Source organism: Corythoichthys intestinalis, chromosome 9 (genome assembly GCF_030265065.1).
Source record: "Corythoichthys intestinalis isolate RoL2023-P3 chromosome 9, ASM3026506v1, whole genome shotgun sequence".
NCBI lineage: Eukaryota > Metazoa > Chordata > Actinopteri > Syngnathiformes > Syngnathidae > Corythoichthys > Corythoichthys intestinalis.
Window position 1 is genome coordinate 14,425,533 of NC_080403.1, and position 21,991 is coordinate 14,447,523.

Consider the following 21,991-nt stretch of genomic DNA (forward strand, 5'->3'; position numbering starts at 1 on the left):
GCGTTTAAGAGGCTCGTTTTGCGGGCATAGATTAAATATATCGGGTTAGATGTCGTTAAACGGAGTCAGCCATAGGAGTCGATGTGAAATATTGAAAGATTTACAAACATTTTGGTAAATAAAAAACGTATTAACGTGGCTTTGATTCAGACTGGATGTTGAATTCATGTATTTATAATATTTATCATTTATTATAAGGCTGTAAAATTACTGCTTCTCCGACATTTATGAAGTAGCACGCAGTCTGAAAATGTATCAATAGTTTCACAGTACTTTAATATTTTTTATACGACGACATCTAGCCCTTAACATAAGATATCTATGTCAGCAGAAAGTGTCATGCGCGTGCACTCACTACCGGCGTCTTCTCAACACTGATCTGGTCTGGTGAACGGTTTCAATTAGCTGTACAACAAGCACACCATGGGCAGTGAGTATCCTTTTCTTGCTTGATTTAAGCAACAATACCCTCATGCACAGCATTTTCCCGTTTATTTGTGAGGGTTTAGTTTGAAAAACAACGTTAGCATGTTAGCTACCAAACAAATGTTGAAAATTTGAATGATTCTTGTTAACCGTCAAGGTGTGCTATGTGTTTAATGACAATTCGGCGAATTTACATTTTGGGACTGATATTTGGAGTGCTTTCGCTGGGCTGATTCTGTTTCAACGTCTAATGCTCACTTGTTATCCACTTATTCAAATACAGTACATTGACAGGGAACTTAGTGATGACGACCCATAACGCCAACGACAATGCATTGGTATTGGATTGGTAACTATCCACTTGATGTTGCGAGCAGACACTAACTATACAGTAGATGTTTTGTTTAGCTATCAAAGTTAACAAGTTAGAATTTGGTTGTTTTTCACGTTTACCATCATCGTCATAATCGTTTGTTCCTCGTAGTGTAAAGTTTGCCTCATTCATTGTCACCTAATGGATAACCGACTCAAATCATCTGAGAAATAAATCCGCTGTTAACCTTTGCTTGATTTCAGTCAAATTCTTGGAAGTGATAAAGCCATTTTGTGCGGTTTTGCCAGAGATCCAAAAACCTGAAAGAAAGGTACGTGTTCTGTCAATGCTTAGAAGACACTATAATTGAATTCTGAAGAATGTGAATTCTTCAGTTTGTGTGTTGTTAAACGTGTCATGATGATCTTGTCCAGATCCAGTTCAAGGAGAAGGTTCTATGGACAGCCATTACTCTTTTCATCTTCCTGGTTTGCTGTCAAGTAAGTGTTTGGTTTAACCATGACCACCGCTTTGCATTTGACCTAAGAAGCAACTTTGGTTAAACCTTTGTTTCCAAACATTTTATTACTGTTTTCCCCTCCACTTAAAATCACATTGGCAACAGGTTAAAACAGGTTTATTATTCCTTTCTCTTCATCAGAGATTTATAAACTGTATTTGTAATGGCAGTGTCATCAAGTATGACATCAAAATATTATAGTGAAACTAGGGGTGTGACAAAATATCGAAATGGTGATATATAGTGATACTTTGTATCCCAAAAGGTTATCAATATACTCCTGCCAAGAATTGAGATATCGTTTTAAAAAGGTGTCACTGTCTAAAATAAATAACAAATAAAACGGAACCAACAAGTTGCTCCCAAAATCTTCCACTATAATAGTGTCTCAGTTAACTCTAAGGCTGCATTGAAGGTGCACGACAAGAATCCATTTGGACTGGGAACGTTCGTTCATTCGAAACCAGAGCATTCACAGTCATTCTGTCCAATTTTCAGGGTATTTACAGGTCATTTTCTGTTACGTTTGAGTCACTGCCTATTCATTTGGGTGATTCCCAGGTCACTTCCTGTTCTGTAACTCAAAATAAACAGGAAGTGACCCGTAAAATACCCCAAAATCAACAGGAAGTTACTGAAAATCAACAGGTAAATGACCTTAAATAGCCCAAAATTACCTCATTGCCTGGCATTGGCTGCCACTGACGGCCATAGATGTTCAATCCGTTTGAAGTGGGAGGGAACATTCGCTGCCACCCTCCCAGTTCAAATGGATTGGACAACTACTAGTGATAAACTCATTCCAATTCACAGCAGAAGCTTGTTTTTCTGTTTATTAGTTGTTTGTAGAATATTCTAGACCAGACATGTCCAAAGTCCGGCCCGGGGGCCAAATGCGGCCCGTGGTCAAATTTCATCCGGCCCCCAGCCTCTGTCGTAAAATCAATAACGTCTGGCCCGCATAATAAAATGGTCAGCAGTACTGCTACCAGCATATGAAGTAGCTTACACACTAAATGCTGCTCCTCATTTACCCACTAAAAGGCAGCAGCACTCTAAGCAACATTTCCCCGTGTGACCCTTTACTTCCAATTTTCTACAAAAAAAAAAAGAAAAAGGAAGGATAAGTGGAAATTGGACTATTTCTTCACTAAAATACGCAACAACTGTGTCTGCCTCATCTGCAAAGAGACAGTCGCCGTTTTTAAAGAGTTCAATGTGAGGCGATATTACCAAAGCAAAAAACACATTGACATGTACGACAAGATTACAGGGAAGATTCGCAGCGGGAAATTGAAGCAACTTGAAGCTAGTTTAATTTCACAGCAGCTGTATTTTGCAAGAGGCCAAGAGTTGAAAGAGAACGCCACAAAGGCTAGCTGCGAGATTGTTAAAATGATCAATTTAAAAAAAAATAATAAAGCAAATGTGACACACAGAATGGCTTGCTAAAATTTGCTCAAATATATTGTTCTAATCTACGTAAAGGACGTCAGCCAAGTTCGGCCCCCCCACATTTTTACCACACCAAATCTGGCCCCCTTTGCAAAAAGTTTGGACACCCATGTTCTAGACTGATTTCCTGACCAATGTATTGATAATCGTTGTATCGCCATATCGTCATATCATCGTTATCGTGAGCTTATCGCAAATGTAGCGTGAGGTACCAAAAGGTTCCCACTCCTAAGTGAAACGTATCATATTGTTTTTCTTCTAGATTCCTCTCTTTGGCATCATGTCATCAGACTCCGCAGATCCATTCTACTGGATGAGAGTGATTCTGGCCTCAAATCGAGGTAAATATCTCTATGAACATACCACCCAAACATAAAACACACCGAATAACATGGGTTGTTCTCACAGGGACATTGATGGAGCTTGGCATCTCCCCTATTGTCACCTCTGGTCTGATCATGCAACTCCTTGCTGGCGCTAAAATCATCGAAGTTGGAGACACACCCAAAGACAGAGCCCTCTTCAATGGAGCACAGAAATGTACACAAAGATATTCTACCCTCACTTTGTGACTTTAAAGAGCATACGACACCAGAAAAAAAGTCTTAAATGGCATTATTATGTGAATTAGAATCATATTTTGAGACGATTCGACCATATACAACAATTTAGCAAAGCGCAGATGACGAGAAATTAGTCTTTTAATCTGCCGGTTAGCCACGCCTACAATTATAGGGCTTTAGCGTCCCCAACAGGTGGATGACGTCAGCGGTAGACTAGGCTCATCGGTTTTACTATTCAGCCCATTGAGGGGGAATTGTTCAGAACGAGGAAAACGAGACGAAGAGAGCTGCAAAATGTCATTGTTTCAGTCTCTCTACTCCCAATATTTTTACAGGATATTCTTTTTATCCAAGTATTTTCCCCAATAGCTATATAAATGGCTTGAGAAGGACCAGTCAGCCCGTCGAGGGGGAACTATTCACAATGAGGAAAACGTGACGAAGAGAGCGGCAAAATGTCATTGTTTCTGTCTCTTTACTTCAATATTTTTACAGGATATTCTTTTTATCCAAGTATTTTTCCCCAATAGCTATATAAATGGCTTGAGAAGGACCAGTCAGCCCGTCGAGGGGGAACTAGTCACAATGAGAAAAACGCGACGAAGAGAGCGGCAAAATGTCATTGTTTCTGTCTCTTTACTTCAATATTTTTACAGGATATTCTTTTTAACCAAGTACTTTCCCCAATTGCTAAATAAATGGCATGGTCATGACAAATAACTTGTGCTAAATGGAATATAAAATAATAAAAATCCATTTATTCAAGACGACATGGCAAAATTACTCCATAATGGTCAAAACAGTCGACTTTACCTTTACTGTCACACCTGCCGAACGATATTTTATGACACCTAAATCGGACATATGTCATTTCCCTTCCCCGGCTTCGGAGAATGTAAACAGACCAGAAGGAGTGACAGCTAGCCGACATGCTAACCCGAACCGAGGGATGTTTCAAAGTCTTCGAAGTGGAAAATCACACATAACTAGCCTGGATTATTTGACATGACGACCCGGTTGTTGAGTTTCTTTGCGGATCGGCAAACCGCCCGGCGGAGAGCAATTTACAGTTCGTTCCCTGGAGGAGGGTGGCTGGAATTGTTGTGTAGCTAACGTGCTAACTGCTAATGAGCGTGAGGATAGCTTTTTACATGCCTATCAATGATCAAACGTAAGTAGTCCTTTATTTAAAGGAATTTTATAGTGTTTACTTTGTAATCACTGTATTCGTATTTGACATAATACAAAACAAGATGTTTACTCACTTCCTTGTAAGTCCAATGGTCCCACAGTAAATATCCACGGTGAATGGGAACCTTTTGAAACTCCAAAAAGGCGCATACACCTCTCCCGCATACAGAATGATTTTTCTGCAGCCGTTTGGCTGGCGTGATGCAAAAAATAAAAGTATTAATCCGCAAAATCAGCTGAATCCTTCGTCCTCATACACAACAGTACACTGTAGCGTGAAGAGGACGTCTTCTACCGTACACGTCACAGCGCCCTCCTCCTCAATGCGAGACCGAAGCCGGAAGTCACTCATTTTCCTGGCGCGGGATTCAAAAAACTAAATAAATATAGCGATCGCTTCCACACACATCCAAGCGGTCCATATCATCCAGGAGCATAAAATACCGCGTGTATTATGAAATAAACATGCTTTTTCGTGTCACAAGCACTTTAAGTCAAGAAGTGCGTCTGATCATGATGCTTCTCAATGTTTTCCAGTGTTTGGAATGATCATCACTATTGGCCAGGCTATCGTTTATGTAATGACTGGCATGTATGGTGACCCCTCCGAGATGGGAGCTGGAATCTGTCTGCTCATTATCATTCAGGTACTTTAACCCTTTCCATGCTATTGTACAAAATTGGGCACTTTTTTTATTTTTTCAGTTTTCTATTTTGTTTTTATTTGTTATTATTTTATTATGTATTTTAATAAACTTTCTCAACTTGATTTACCATCTATTTGAAAGCAAAAACAGACCAGTTAAAATAGATTTGACATCTCTGAATAAGAATTTTCAATATCAATTTCCCTCTTTTACGAACTACCACAACACATACTCTGACAGGGGTGCTGGAAGTCACTCACAGCAGGTGGTGCTGAGGATCTTTTTTGAGTTTGTCCCATCCATAAACAGCAGTTTCGGTCCAAATAGTCAAGCTCGCGCGTTTACTAAATACAAGGTGTACACAATGGCTGTACACACGCATGCTGGCTAGTTTACCTACTACTACAAGGCAACTACAAAGACAGGGTTCTAATTCACCTACAGTGTGTGTTGCAGTTTTTATATTGGAAATAAAAGCGCCCGTGTATTTTAATAAGAATTCCCGCAGCTAGATGGCACAATGACACACGAACACATTTGAAAACTAAAAGGGCCAATAAGCTTCGGTTTAACACCCCCTTTTCACAACACTAAAAGAAATTGCACACGAATATCCTAAAGTGCTCTGCACAGCGGCAGCTCAACAGCAACATAAAAACAATAATATGGCTACAGTGCAAGCATGTCTTATATTTAAAGTAGGGCTGTCAAACGATTAAAATTTTTAATCGAGTTAATTACAGCTTAAGATTTAATTAATCGCAATTCAAACCATCTACAAAATATGCCATATTTTTCTGTAAATTATTGTTGGAATGGAAAGATGAGACACAAGATGGGTATATACATTCAACATACGGTACATAAGGACTGTATTTGTTTATTATAACAAAAAATCAACAAGATGGCATTAACATTATCAACATTCTGTTAAAGCGATCCATGGATAGAAAGACTTGTAGTTCTTAAAAGATAAATGTTAGTACAAGTTATAGAAATTTTATATTAAACCCCCTCTTAATTTTTTCGTTTTAATAAAATTTGTAAAATTATCAATCAAAAAATAAACTAATAGCTCACCATTGTTGATGTCAATAATTACACAATTTTCATGGTGCCGAAACCCGTAAAATCAGTCGCACCCAAGCGCCAGCAGAGGGCGGCAAAACACCAAAAAACACAAGTAACAAGTGGACATTGCACTGTGCTGTCATTTTAATATGTTTGAGCGGGGCATGTGCGTTAAATGCATAAAATATTTTAACCTGATTAATTAAAAAAAATTAATTACCGCCCGGTAACACGATAATTTTGACAGCCCTAATGTAAAGACACAAAAGGACAATCATCTTCATTTTTGACCACGAACTGAATTTCTACAAAGTTTCGCCGTTTCTTTAAAGAAAACATCGCTAATTGGTTTTTGTGCCATGTAAATTCATCCTCTGTCAACAGTTTGCTTTTCCGTTCCAATAGCACCTTATGCAACCTGACCCGATAGCAAGCAAGGTGTAAGGTGGTGTTATAAAAAAAAAGAAAACATATACAGTGGCAATGGGATTTCCCTTTGGCAGTGTATCAAATACTTGTTCTCCCCACTGTAATTAACTCTCAAAGTTAAATATGCTATTGTATCAATAGCTTTTTTTCCCCAACAACAACAACAAAAAATCTACCACTTTTTTTTCTCCCCAACACTACTGGGTGCTCTGGCACCCTCCGCACGCCACTTTCTGTGCCACTGTACTCTGACCCGGGCTAGCAGTGAATGAGTTAAGCTAATGATGACTTTTAAATAGGTGTCCGCTGTAGTGACCACTGTCCCTGAAAGGACTAAACGTGATTAAGCGGAATCGGTTTTACTTCCATCATAATTGCTACTATTTGTGCATTTGGGTTTATATTAAAGGATTTAGGACTCTGATTATCAGTGGCGTCGTTAGGCCTATTTTAGGGGGGCTCCCTAAAATATTCTTAAGTCCCCCTAAATAATTTGTTTTATTATTTAAAAAATTTTTTTTTACAAAAAACACTGGCATATTCTGGCATATTCAATATTAGTTTGAATCAATAATCACATAACCTATCATTATTAATTTAAACATGATTTTAAATCTGTCAGTTTTCCCTCGCTTCATAGAGTAAGGTAGAAAGCCTCATCAGTTTGTCATTTAATCCTTTCCACTTGTTCATATAGAGAACGCCCACATCACTAAAATTCCACTCCGTGGTTTCCCTGTGTCCTTGCTTGCAATCGGTACCGGGCCAGCGTTAGAGTATAATGGCTTTTGTAACGGTGGTTTATTTTGTTTTATTCTCGCAGTAGTAAGTAATCTAACAAATTACTTTTCCCATCTTTGCAACTCTGTTACCATTACTGAGGATGTGAAGGGCCTTGTTTAAAAAATTTGGTTGAATGAAAGGCGAGTTGTCTGATTTTGACAGCTATCTTGAATCTGGATAGAGCATAGCGAGAGGAGGGAAGGGGGTGGCGACGCCGTTGCAAACGCGATGATGATGATGACAGTCTGCTCAGAGCCTTAGCATAGCACTAGCATTCTCATTAGCACTTGGTTTTTATTTTTACATACGGTTTGTGGCATCCAGGTGATTACAATTATCTGAAAATAATGTGTTTTCCTCCTGATTGTGCATTATCATCACCAACTTGGCATTGCCTTTTAGACGCTACAATATAATTATTATCACCAAAAATAATCCCTTCCCCTAAACTTTTCTTGAATTACATATCCATAAACTTGTGTGATCTTTTTTTTTTTTTTTTTTTTTTTTTTTTTTTTTTAATCAAAACAACTATAACAAACACAGGAAAGGCTGGAGATTCAGCGCCTCACCTGCATATTGAAAAAATATATCTATGGGTGTGACGATACACACATCATGGTTCAATATGTACCTTGGTACTGGGGTCACGGTTCAGTGCGGGTTCAATACAACAGGAAAAACAGAAAGGCTTAGTTTCTCACAGCATTTGAATTTTACACCTCTAGCCCCCCAGTTCTTAAAACCTAGTGACACCTCTGCTGTTCATTGTTTCCGTGTTTGCTAATATGGCAAGAGAGATGGCTAATATGGCTACAAATGAAAGAAAGAACATAGATACATAGAAGTCAGTGTAATTGCTCACTTCTGATGTGTTGTCATCTGAGTGACCTCAGCTACCACTCAAAAGTGGTACTGTCTCTTTCATGGACAGTCAAAACCGCACAAACCAAGAGTGCTTTCAGGGTTTCCCCTAGGATTTATTGAAGCTGTGGTGGTGGGCTGCATCGGAGTCTTTTAGCCTCACTGTCGTGCCACAGCAAAAAAAAATTTCCGGTGTTTTTGCCCCCCAAGAAGAACCATAACAAAGATATATTTGAAATATTTCATTAGCCAGCCCAATGTTGTAGCTCTCAGCTACGGTACAGGTACGTAGAAAGCGTAGTTGATTTCAGCTAGGTTACCTTATGTAATAATTAGGGCTGTCAAACGATTAAAATTTTTAATCGAGTTAATTACAGCTTAAAAATTAATTAATCGCAATTAATCTCAATTCAAACCATCTATAAAATATGCCATATTTTTCTGTAAATTATTGTTGGAACGGAAAGATAAGACACAAGATGGATATATATATTAACATGCGGTACATAAGGACTGTATTTGTTTATTATAACAATAAATCAACAAGTTGGCATTAACATTATTAACATTCTGTTAAAGCGATCCATGGACAGAAAGACTTGTAGTTCTTAAAAGATAAATCTTAGTACAAGTTATAGAAATTTTATATTAAAACCCCTCTTAATGTTTTCGTTTTAATAAAATTTGTAAAATTTTCAATAAAAAAAATAAACTAGTAGCCCGCTATTGTTGATGTCAGTAATTACTTACACAATGCTCATGGGTGCTAAAGCCTATAAAATCAGTTGCACCCAAGCGCCAGCAGAGGGCAGCAAAACTCCACAAAACACAATTAACAAGTGGGCATTTCACTGTACTGTCATTTAAATCTGTCTGAGCGGGGGGCATGTGCGTTAATTGCGTCAAATATTTTAACGTGATTAATTAAGAAAATTAGTTGCCGCCTGTTAACGCGATAATTTTGACAGCCCTAGTAATAATGACTTTTTTTCTCGTAGCAATAGTACGACTTACATCTCGCAGTGACCCAGGGGTTGGCAACCCAAAATGTTAAGTCATATTTGACCAAAAAAAGACAAACTAATAAAGTATATCCAAAGCCGCAAAAATGTTTGCCTTGTATAAGCCTTATAATGAAAGCAACACCGGCTGTATGTATCGATATTAGCCATATTAGCCTACTATCAAAAGGACTAAGTTGGCTATAAATACATAACTAGTCTTCATGATTAAATGTTCATTTTCCCTGCAGTGGATCCAATAGAGAATGACGCACCACGTGACTACTCTGTTGAACAATGCCACCTCATGTTTAACTTAATTACGATATTAATGAATTGAAAGAATGTTTGTGTCATGTTTGTCCTCCTACAGAAACCATATTACAAATATATATATTACCGTGCCCTATCTTTTTTGATTTTCAAAAATCTTTGAAAAAGCTCCAACGACCCACCAGGGCAGCGCTAAAGAGCCGCAGCCGCGGTTTGCAGACCCCCGTCGTAATCTTTTTTTTTTAATATTTAGTCCTAATACGTGCTATATTACCACAACAGTAATAGTCCTTCTGTCAGTGGACCCATTTCAAGGAGTAGGGGGGAAATTCTAATAGCCGTTTAAAGAGTTTTACTAGTTACGGTTTTAGTTTTTTGTTGTTGTTCGTGAACTACATTTCCACCCAAACACACATCGAGGTACCATTCATTTAGCAAGGAGAGGTATGACAGTCATTTTTGGAGTGTTCCAGAGCTCGCAAAACTTGGGGGGGAAAAAGCGCATTTATCAAGGATTTGTCAGCCGTGATTGCATCGGCCAAGACAGCCTGATAGCACAGCCATCCACCGCTCACTTTCGCCAAAATGTCTGATCCAAACTACTGTAATGCCCCGGATATGGGGAAAAAGGAGAGGAGTCTGTGTTGGCTCACCCACTTTATTGTGGTAACAATAATAAAGAAAACCAATTACAAAATAACAGCGGGCTGCCGCGACATGCGATCGCTATCTCTCGCTTTCTCGCCCGTTCTCCCATTCTTCCTACTGGCTTCCCCCTGCGTCACAGCTCCCCAGCCCGATCATCTCTTAAGGGGGACTCGCATAGTTACAGACATTACAATACACAATGAATTGGTTGCCGCTGAACTCTTCACACTCGGCTGCTGCTAGTTTGAAACGGCCTTAAATGGTTTTAAATAATAATCGTAATAAAATTTTTTTTAAAAACATCTCATTTGCAAGGCGTGGTGGCTTTTATTTTGGTGTGGCGTGCCGCCACAATATCTTGTATGTAAGGGAAACCCTGGTGCTTTGATAGGGGGGGATGGAGTGTTTAACACTACATGTCTCTCCCATGTAGTTGTTTGTGGCAGGCCTCATCGTGCTGCTGCTGGATGAGCTGCTTCAAAAAGGTTACGGTCTTGGCTCTGGCATCTCACTGTTTATCGCAACCAACATCTGTGAAACGATCATCTGGAAGGCTTTTAGTCCAACCACTGTGAATACTGGAAGAGGTACGAATCCGTACAAGTGATGATTAGGGGAGTTTTTATTTTCTATTTGTAGGGCCGTTTATATGGTTACGCAACAATCGTGTTGCGGAATGGCCTCGGCTTTACACGGTGACGGCGAAAACGGAAGGCGGAGATGCAAATTTTTGATTCCGGCATCCAAAGCTGAACGATTTGATTGCGGTGATTGCTCCTCAAGCATATAAATGGAACACTTTCGCTCCGAAGACGTCAGCACGCACACACGTCACTTTGCGCATGCGTAGTCGCTGCTACTAAACATTCAAAACGACAAACGTGGCGGAACGCCAGCTTTAATTTACAGTTTTTCCGATATTTTTTAATTTTAAAAATATTTTACTTTCACGTTTTTTGCCTTTTGAAGCAAAACAAAAAAAAAAAACGCTACCGGGCTGAGGAGGATGTTGTCAATGAAGTTCCTCATTGGTTGTCTCCTTGTAAAACTGCACTGCCCCCTAGGGCCTGGCATGAATACACTATCGTTTTCACACGAGATAGCGACATTGTTCAAATGAAGACTGAACCATGTAAATGCGGACTTGAAATTTGTCGTATTCTCTGATTGTCACCATGTAAACAGCCCCTCTAATGCTAATTGTGCTTGCCATGGCAATGATGTTTGCAGGCACTGAGTTTGAGGGTGCAATCATCGCTCTTTTCCATCTGCTGGCAACCAGGACGGACAAAGTGCGTGCTCTCAGAGAGGCCTTTTATAGACAGAATCTGCCCAACCTCATGAACCTCATTGCCACAGTTTTTGTTTTTGCTGTTGTCATATATTTTCAAGTGAGTTCCTCTTTCTTTGTGTGCACATAGAGCTAAGGCCGAACAGGCTTCCCTGACGAAATATGCATGTTGAAGTGTTGTCAAAAGATGTCTCAACCTCTCGCCTGCTATCACAGGGCTTCAGAGTGGATCTGCCAATCAAGTCTGCTCGCTACCGTGGCCAGTACAACACCTATCCTATCAAGCTTTTTTACACATCTAACATTCCCATCATCCTGCAGTCTGCATTGGTCTCCAATTTGTACGTCATATCCCAAATGCTTTCTACCCGCTTTAGTGGGAATTACATCATCAATCTGCTTGGAACGTGGTCCGTAAGTAAACTTCCAATCCTACAGCTTTTACACTTGATGAAATTGCAATTGTTCAAAGTTGCACTTGACTGTAATTTTTTTACCCTAATTTTAGGTAACATTGATTGCCATTTTACCAGGTTTGCACGACAATTTGCGTTGAGAGTGCCCAGAATGTCATGTTCTCAGCCATTTTAGTTGGTCTTTTTTTCGCTCTCTGCAAAAATGCTGTTTCTCATTAATATGCAGCTGACTGGACCTAATTTGCATACTCTTTGCTCTGATTGACCGTCGGTGGAGTAGGTGTGTCGGTCAGAAGCTCGTGGGTGATGGCAATGCGTGTGGTGACGGCCACATCACTGAGATGATTAGTACAATCTTCTTAAAAATGATACCAAGCTTCACAATTTTTAAAATTACAAAAAATTATATATTCTCTCTCTTTACACTTCTGCCTTGGACAGCGTTGGAAAGATGAACAAAGAGGGCACCTATTTGCATATTTGTGCTGAATATGATGTGACACTGTTCACAATTTCAAATCCTATCGTCTGCAGGATTTAACTTCCAAACACGACTCCGTTCAAATTAATAAAAAAAAGAGAAAAGGCTTGGCTATGTATTGAAGATATTACACTTCAACCAAGGGCACACCTCCATTTGTACGTTTTCTTTATTGTTGTGATTATTTACATTGTAAATTCTCACTAAAGGTAATAAAACTATGAACGAACACATGTGGAATCATGTATTCGGCAAAAAAAGGTGAAATAACTTAAAAAACTGTATTATGCCGGGTATTCTAGTATCTTTGAAGTAGCCACCCTTTGCGCTGAATAATTCTTTTCACACTCTTGCCATCCTCTTAATGAGGTTCAAGAGGGAGTCCCCTAAAACGTTTTTTGACTTCACAGGTATGTCTTTTCAGGGTTGATTAGTTGGGTTGGGCATCGTTTGAAATTGAACGACTCCGATTCCACGTTTCGATTCCAGTTCTGAACCATTCTCGATTCAGATTCTTTTAAGACGCAGGGTAAAAAAATTGCATAGTTTATATTAATGTCTTCTCGACGATTTTTTAAATCATATGAACTTCTCACGGCTATTTTTAACTTGTATATACAGTGGGGCAAATAAGTATTTAGTCAACCACTAATTGTGCAAGTTCTCCCGCTTGAAAATATTAGAGAGGCCTGTAATTGTCAACATGGTTAAACCTCAACCATGAGAGACAGAATGTGGAAAAAAAACAGAAAATCACATTGTTTGATTTCTAAATAATTGATTTGCAAATCATGGTGGAAAATAAGTATTTGGTCAATACCAAAAGTTCATCTCAATACGTTGTTATGTACCCTTTTGTTGGCTATAACAGACGCCAAACGTTTTCTGTAACTCTTCACAAGCTTTTCGCACACTGTTGCTGGTATTTTGGCCCATTCCTCCATGCAGATCTCCTCAAGAGCAGTGATGTTTTGGGGCTGTTGTTGGGCAACACGGACTTTCAACTCCCTCCGCAGATTTTTTATGGGGTTGAGACCTGGAGACTGGCTAGGCCACTCCAGGACCTTGAAATGCTTCTTACGAAGCCACTCCTTTGTTGCCCTTGCTGTGTGTTTGGGATCATTGTCTTGCTGAAAGACCCAAAAACGTCTCATCTGCAATGCCCTTGCTGATGGAAGGAGATTTTCACTCAAAATCTCTGGATACATGGCCCCATTCATTCTTTCCTTTACACAGCTCAGTCGTCCTGGTCCCTTTGCAGAAAAACAGCCCCAAAGCATGATGTTTCCACCTCCATGCTTCACAGTGGGTATGGTGCAATTCAGTATTCTTTTTCCTCCAAACAAGAGAACCTGTGTTTCTACCAAAAAGTTCTATTTTGGTTTCATCTTACCATAACACATTCTCCCAGTCCTCTTCTGGATCATCCAAATGCTCTCTAGCGAACCGCAGACGGGCCTGGACGTGTACTTTCTTCAGCAGGGCTACACGTCTGGCAGTGCAGGATTCGAGTCCCTGGCGGCGCATTGTGTTACATATAGTAGCCTTTGTTACTGTGGTCCCATCTCTCTGTAGGTCATTCACTAGGTCCCCCCGTGTGGTTCTGGGATTTTTGCTCCCCGTTCTTGTTATCATTTTGACGCCACGGGGTGGGGAGGGAGTTGAAAGTCAGTGTTGCCCAATGACAGCCCCAAAACATCACTGCTCTAGAGGAGATCTGCATGGAGGAATGGGCCAAAATACCAGCAACAGTGTGTGAAAAGCTTGTGAAGAGTTACAGAAAACGTTTGGCCTCCGATATTGGCAACAAAGGGTACATAACATAGTATTGAGATTAACTTTTGGTATAGACCAAATATTTATTTTCCACCATGATTTGCAAATAAATTCTTTAAAAATCAAACAATGTGATTTTTAGTTTTTTTTCCACATTGTTTCTCATGGTTGAGGTTTACCCATGTTGACAATTACAGGCCTCTCTAATATTTTCAAGTGGGAGAACTTGCACAATTAGTGGATCGGCAGATACTCAAACTAAAACGATCGGGATCGGCTCGGGAGCAAAAAAACATGATCGGAACAACCCTAGTAATAATACAACTTAATCTCATACTATTACATTCATCCATCCTTTCATCATCTACTGCTTAATCTGGGGTCGGGTCGCGGGGACAGCAGAAGACAGCAGAAGACTTAATTTATTGTTTTACTAACTTGGCTCTGACAGTGCAGCGTGTCAAATTCACAGCACTCAGCTATGCACTTGGCACTCAGCACTTGTATTCCTTGAAGCTGGAGGTGTTTAGTCATATTGGTCGTTCAGCCACCTTTGCATGATATAGTTGTGTTGCAAATGTTGCACTGAGCTGACTGGTCATTATTTTTTGTAAAATTTAGCCAAACTTTTAAGCGCCACCGGACCGTGTCCATGGTTGTAATCAAGTTGCAATGCACAAACACACGCTTCTTGTAGCTTCTTCTTCTTCTTCGTGGTTTTTGGCAGCAATTTTTTACTGCTCGGTGGTCATGGCATCGAAACATGGAATCGATATTTAAATATTTGAACGGTTCCGGGAGCATCGGAGTGTTAGAACCGGATCCCATTGATGCTCTATGCCCAACCCTATTGATTAGTGGAATTTATTGCTTTTATCAATGGGGTTGGACCTTCATTTGTGTTGCATTGAATGAGGCGTGTCCAAACGTATCTTACGAATGGAAACAGTTCAAAATATTGGAAACTGAGTAGGTTGCCTCTTCAAGCTCTATATTTGTGTTTATAGGATTCTTCATCTGGTGGTCCAGCTCGGGCATATCCGGTCGGTGGGCTTTGTTACTACCTCTCGCCACCAGAGTCATTTGGATCAGTTTTAGAAGATCCAGTGCACGCACTTATTTATATAGCCTTCATGCTTGGATCATGTGCCTTTTTCTCCAAAACTTGGATTGAAGTCTCAGGCTCCTCCGCAAAAGATGTAAGAAAAAGCTTCTTTTCAAGTTAATTCCTCAGTCACTTATGTAGTAGCCTCCCCTTGACCCGTAACTAATATTAATCTGAATTTTTCTTTCTTTTCCATGAAGGTGGCAAAACAGCTGAAAGAGCAACAGATGGTAATGAGAGGGCACAGAGAGACTTCTATGGTCCATGAATTAAACAGGTAAAACCTTATTTCAAATGCCTTTTTGGTGTACTACCATTTATATATTTAAAAATGTTCCTATGCAGACAAATCAAGCATACTTAATATTGCCACTGTCACACTTTAAATCTTTTCTTTTCTCTTTAGGTACATACCTACTGCAGCTGCATTCGGCGGGCTGTGTATTGGCGGTTTGTCAGTGATGGCTGATTTCCTCGGCGCTATCGGCTCTGGCACAGGAATACTGCTGGCCGTCACCATCATTTATCAGTACTTTGAGATTTTTGTCAAAGAACAGAGTGAAGTTGGTAGCCTGGGGGGATTTTTCTTCTAGAAATTCCCGTATTCCTGCAGCTGTTATTAGCACCGCCATGTTGTGAATTTTATTTATGTATTTATTTATTTTTTACACCTTTGTGAAGCACTCCCGTCATCAGCTTCCCTGGTTCAGGATATTTTTTCGGCGTCCAGAATTCTCACATCAGATGAGGTTTTGTTAGATGACAGAGCTTCTGGTTTCTCCACCTATCTGCGAACACAAAAAGACTTTACAGTTTGCATTTTTACTCAGTTTTAAAGCCCTATACTATTCACTGAAAAACTGCCTCTTCAGAGAGACATCCGGGCTTTTTATTCCAAGCGACATGATAGCGCTCAAGTATGCGGGCATACATTGCTGGAATGGTGGCCCAATGCTTACTGTGTACATGAAAGCACTCAAACTTTATTGTTTCACTTTCAGTTTTCCCCTCATGAGTGTTTAAAGTTTTAGTAAAGGTGCAGTCTAGAAGTTCAACTGTCACCCATACTGGAGGCAAGCAGTGTCTGAATTTTTTTATGCTTTGGACATTTTTAAGAGGACAAAATGACTCTCAGAGAAGAGTTGCCAGGAAATTCAACTCCTCTTGCTGATCATTCAAAACACAGGTACCGGTCTTTCTATTAAAATACCATATCAGGTGCTGCAGTATTAACCCACCAGTCACGTTCATATTTTGTATATATTATACAGTACATTGTGTTTTTTATTGTATATGTAAAACATTGAGTGACTATTTGTTCTATATCCTTGACATAATTTATTTTGTGTACAAATGCCATGTTTTGGAATTGGTCTTTTAAAATGTTTAAAAAATGCATTTCAAAACAAACTTGTAGAAAAATGTTTGCAATTAAACAAACAAGAAAACTTAGAAAAACGGTCTTAAATCCATGGTGACAGAGGCTAACAGCTGAATTGTAATGAATTAATGATGGATAGGGAATCTAGTTTAAAAAAAAAAAAAAAAAAGCTTAAAATGGTTGAGTGTGTGATTACTGTTCATTGTGCATTTTGCACATTAGGATCTACACTGCTGGCCAAAAGTATTGGCACCCCCTGCAATTCTGTCAGACAATGCTAAATTTCTCCCAGAAAATAATTGCAATTGCAAATGCTTTGGTAGTAATATCTTCATTTATTTTGCTTGCAATGAAAAAACACAAAAGAGAATGCGGTGGGGGGGGGGGGGGGGTTACAATATAAATCTAAATCACTCTTCAAATCTCGGAGACCTTGAGCAGTTTGCCAAAGAAGAATGGTCTAAAATTCCAGCACAGCATTGTAAGAAACTCCTTGATGGATACCGGAAGCGGTTGTTCGTACTTATTTTGTCTAAAGGTTGTGCTAACAAGTATTAGGCTGAGGGTGCTAATACTTTTGTCCGGCTTTTTTTTGGGAGTTTTGTGTAAAATGATAATGATTTAATTTTTTTTTTCATATTCTTTTGTGTTTTTTTTTTTTTGTTTTTTTTTTTTACATTGCAAGCAACATTGAGGAATATATTACTACCAAAGCATTTGTAATTGCAATAATTTTCTGGGAGAAATTGAGCATTATCTGACAGAAATGCAGGGGTGCCAATACTTTTGGCCAGCAGTGTAAATGAGGTTTTAAGTAAAGATCCAATATGTAAAAGCAAGAAGGGGGAGTGTGACAAAAAGCACTTTGAAAAGTAATTTATTGAAAACAACAAACTGAAAAGGCTATTTATCAGCTGATCAAAAGTTTAAGACCATCGCTAAAAAAATAATAATAATAAAAACTCCAAATCAACCAAAAATGGCTTCATGAAGGGCATCATCTGTCTAGAACTGATGGCCATTTTGATAAACCTCTTTTGCCACCAATCCCCAAATGTTCTTCATGGAATAAATTGGGGGAACATGCAGAATGGTCCTAAAGAGCAATGTTATTCTCCCTGAAGAAGTCTTTCGTCAAATAAGCATTGTGAATTGCAGCATTGCCCTGTTGACAAAATGAGCTGTTACCACACAGACGAGGGTCCTCAGTCATGAGGGAGGCCCGTTACAACTGGCTTCATGTAACCAGCCGCCGTTTGAAGACCTTACACCACCTGAAGCTCCAGTGTTTTAGTGAATGAAAAAGCACACCAGATCATGATTGAACTCCCTCCACTTTGAGGGGTAGAAAACTCAGGCGGGATCTCGTCATGTCAGTAACATCGGAAGCCATCTGGACCATCTTTCTTTTTCAAATATTTTTATTCAAATTTTCCATGTATATATACAAACAGAAATTTACAAACAAGATAACACAAGATAAACCCTCCCCACCCACAACCCCAAATGTCCTGAATAACTATAGTATTTAGGCAAACAAATACATACCAATGATGAGTTAAAAGCAGTGCATCACAAAATAAAAGCAGTTGCACTTATGTCCATATCTGTATATATTTTCATCTTTAGAGAGAGAAAAAGAAAAAATAGGAGGAGAGTGATTATATTTATCCATATGTCTCAAGGGTTCCCTCTGAACAGCTGAGCATATCTCATGGCTTTGTTTGAGTATTGTGAAAGTACGTCAGAAAAGGTTCCCACGTCTTACGGAACCTTCTCCTTGACCTAGTCAAAGAGAAGCGCAACATTTCTAGTTTGAGGCAAGCCATTAAGTCCCGACGCCACTGGACAAGCGTGGGCAGGGCAGCCCCCTTCCAATGTAGCAAAATTGTGCGTCTAGCCAAGAGCAGAGCAAAAGTGACCATACGTTGTTCTGTAGATGACAAGTGATCATTATCTTCACGAAAAATACCAAACAAAGCAAGGGTAGGATTGATGTTAATATTCTTATTTAGTACTGTGGACAAAGTTTGGAAAATATCAAACCAAAATTTCTGCAGTTTAGGGCACAGCCAATACATATGTATCAATGTAGCGTCCCCAAATTTGCATTTATCACAGGTGGCCGTTATGTTCGGGTAAAAACTGGACAGTTTAGCTTTGGACATGTGAGCCCTGTGCACCACCTTGAACTGAAGAAGGAAGTGCCAAGCACAGACCATCTGGACCATCAAGGTTAATTTTTTCTCATCAGAGGAAAAAGTTTTCCACCTCTTAATGTCCCATGTTTGATGCTCCCTGGCAAAGACCGAGAGGTCAACTTTTCTGTCTTCCAAGACAACCATAAAATCTGGTTGCAATCGCTTTTGAGCTCATCTGCCGAAAGTAGGTTATGTGGGTAAAAGAAATGTAGAAATTACCTGAGGACAAAACAAGTGGCTATGTCGATCAGGAAAAAAAGCCTTTAAAATGACACAAAGATCGTTAAAAGTTGTTAAAAGATAAGGGAACTACAGAGAGTTCTGATAATCGGCCCTGATAATTTATTCTGCCAATTTAAACTTTAAAACGAAGATAGTGTGTGACTGAAACATTTACTTTCTGAGAGTGTATGCATATGTAGGAACATATTCTACATGGGTATGTATTTATTCTATGACGATGATTATTTTCCAGTCAGTGGAATGGCTGAGTTTATATTCCTTTGAAATCCCTTACCAGACTCATAAGCATCTACAATTTTCTTTCTGAAGGCCTCAGACAGCTCCTTTGATCTCACCATGGTGTTTTCTCTCACTTCAACAGTCAGGGGCACACCAAATTAAATGTGAGGTTTAAATAAGGGAAGCCTCCTTCAAAACACTGGGTAAATGATCTTCTAATCATGTGCACCTAATGTGATACACCCTTGTGTGATTTTAGCCTTTTTAAGTGGGACTGAATGTGGCGGAATGGAATCCTAATTTATTCCTCAACAGAAATTGCATTTATTTAAAATTACATTTTACAGTTTTAATTGTTCCATTACTTGAATCCCTCAAGATTTTTAGAATTCATATTAAATATCAAAATGAACAAATGTTAGACAACACACAGGCTTCCATAGGATATCCAATTTTTTTTTTCCACATGACTGTATATATTATATATCTCAAGAGCGTAGGTCTGGTCTCAACAATGTTAGGGACGATATAACAGCATAACCTGCATGTAAACTTTTTGCTGGGGACGAGACATTAATAAGAGCAAACAGAATGGGTGAATGGGGTTCAGGGCTACATTTCTCACGAGTACGAACCTAATTAATTGACAGGTTAAATTATCAATGCAAAATACATCTGCATCGATTTATACTTTCATATGCATTGGTTCAGGTGACACACCATTCGATTGAAACCTTTGTTTTCAAAAACTACTAAAACAGTTTGAAAACTTCCAGAACAAATGTTGGATTTAAGTAACTAAATTATTTCAATATTGGAACGTAACTCAAATTATATTAAACTACACAGTAAATACAAACTTGTTAATAATCTCTTCACTTTCCAGGAATGCAAAAAATAAACATTTGTCTTAAGACCACTCAACATTGTTGAGAAATTAATATAACATATATATATATATATAATATATAAATTAACTGAAAAAACTCTTAGTCAGGGAATAACAAAAAATAAATACAAATTCAGCCTTCCTTTCAGGTAGGACACTTTTGCTTTTGTCCGCAAACACTGCCAAACTCAACAAAAAATGAAAGCTAATTTGGGCTGCTTTAAAATCACATAAATATTATAAAAATGAAAATAGGGAAGAAAGGGATAAACCTCAGTTCACTACATTTCTCACAGTTTAATTAACGTTAATAGTAGAAAACACATAGGCCTACAGGAGGACACTTCTCTCTAAGCAGCTTCCTACTCAAGTTTTGCAGGTTAGCAAATTCACAGAGTTTAATGTTGTGCTAACGCTGATAAAGGTCAGAATTTCAGTAAAATTAAATTAACTTCAGCAAAATTAGTGTGTATTCCCCACCTCCAAAACATTGACGTCTTTTTACAATACTTACAGTGGCTGCTCCTGGCCGAAAATAACTTCTATTATCTCTCGTCTTCGAAGGGGGTGGAGGAGGCGGCATGGGGCTGTGAGTGCGCGCGTGTGTGTGGGAGGGGCGTGTCAAGTCATGAACCAATCAAACGTGCATTTTAGGGGAAAACTGACTGGCACACTCAGCGGTGAAAAGGGGTAAATGTAAGTCTGAACATAATGAAAATAATTCACTATGTTGAATTATTTTCTGTAATTGTCACATGGTTAAACCTCAACCATCAGAGACAGAATGTGGGGGGGAAAAACAGAAAATCACATTGTTTTATTTTAAATAATGTCTTTGCAAATCATGGTGGAAAATAAGTATTTGGTCAATACCAAAAGTTCATCTGAATACTTTGTTATGTACCCTTTGTTGGCAACAACGCAGGCCAAACGTTTTCTGTAACTCTTCACAAGCTTTTCACACACTGTTGCTGGTATTTTGGCCCGTTCCTCCATGTAGATCTCCTCTAGAGCAGTGATGTTTTGGGGCTGTCGTTTGGCAACGCGGACTTTCAACTCCCTCCGCAGATTTTCTATGGGGTTGAGATATGGAGACTGGCTAGGCCACTCCAGGACCTTGAAATGCTTCTTAAGAAGCCACTCCTTTGTTGCCCTGGCTGTGTGTTTGGGATCATTGTCTTGCTGAAAGACCCAAAAACGTCTCATCTGCAATGCCCTTGCTGATGGAAGGAGATTTTCACTCAAAATCTCTGGATACATAGCCCCATTCATTCCTTCCTTTACACAGACCAGTTGTCCTGGTCCCTTTGCAGAAAAAAAGCCCCAAAGCATGATGTTTCCACCCCCATGCTTCACAGTGGGTATGGTGCAATTCAGTATTCTTTTTCCTCTGAACAAGAGAACCTGTGTCTCTACCAAAAAGTTCTATTTGGGTTTCATCAACACATTCTCCCAGTCCTCTTCTAGATCATCCAAATGCTCTCTAGCGAACCGCAGACGGGCCTGGACGTGTACTATCTTCAGCAGGGGGACACGTCTGGCAGTGCAGGATTTGAGTACCTGGCGGCGCATTGTGTTACATATAGTAGCCTTTGTTACTGTGGTCCCAGCTCTCTGTAGGTCATTCACTAGGTCCCCCCGTGTGGTTCTGGGTCTTTTGCTCCCCGTTCTTGTTATCATTTTGACACCACGGGGTGAGGAGGGAGTTGAAAGTCCGTGTTGCCCAACGACAGCCCCAAAACATCACTGCTCTAGAGGAGATCTGCATGGACGAATGGGCCAAAATACCAGCAACAGTGTGTGAA

At 39.3% G+C, this 21,991-nt stretch overlaps 1 protein-coding gene across 1 annotated transcript; it reads left to right on the top strand.

Annotated features, from left to right (window-relative positions):
- Window positions 1–314: 314 nt before the first annotated feature.
- On the top strand, window positions 315–16,734 carry LOC130922353 (protein transport protein Sec61 subunit alpha-like 1). Its single transcript, XM_057847090.1, has 12 exons — window positions 315–430; window positions 1,003–1,070; window positions 1,174–1,239; window positions 2,977–3,055; window positions 3,123–3,254; window positions 5,006–5,115; window positions 10,618–10,771; window positions 11,415–11,575; window positions 11,692–11,889; window positions 15,156–15,347; window positions 15,454–15,530; window positions 15,660–16,734. Exons 1-12 carry the CDS (start codon window positions 424–426, stop codon window positions 15,844–15,846), a joined length of 1,431 nt encoding a protein of 476 aa, XP_057703073.1. The 5' UTR covers window positions 315–423; the 3' UTR covers window positions 15,847–16,734.
- Window positions 16,735–21,991: the final 5,257 nt, after the last annotated feature.

Excerpts from the sequence above, each read along its gene's own strand:
- LOC130922353 (XM_057847090.1), top strand. Across the intron at positions 1,240-2,976 it reads TCTTCCTGGTTTGCTGTCAA|ATTCCTCTCTTTGGCATCAT; the intron begins GTAAGTGTTTGG and ends TTTTTCTTCTAG. Across the intron at positions 15,531-15,659 it reads ATGGTCCATGAATTAAACAG|GTACATACCTACTGCAGCTG; the intron begins GTAAAACCTTAT and ends TTTTCTCTTTAG.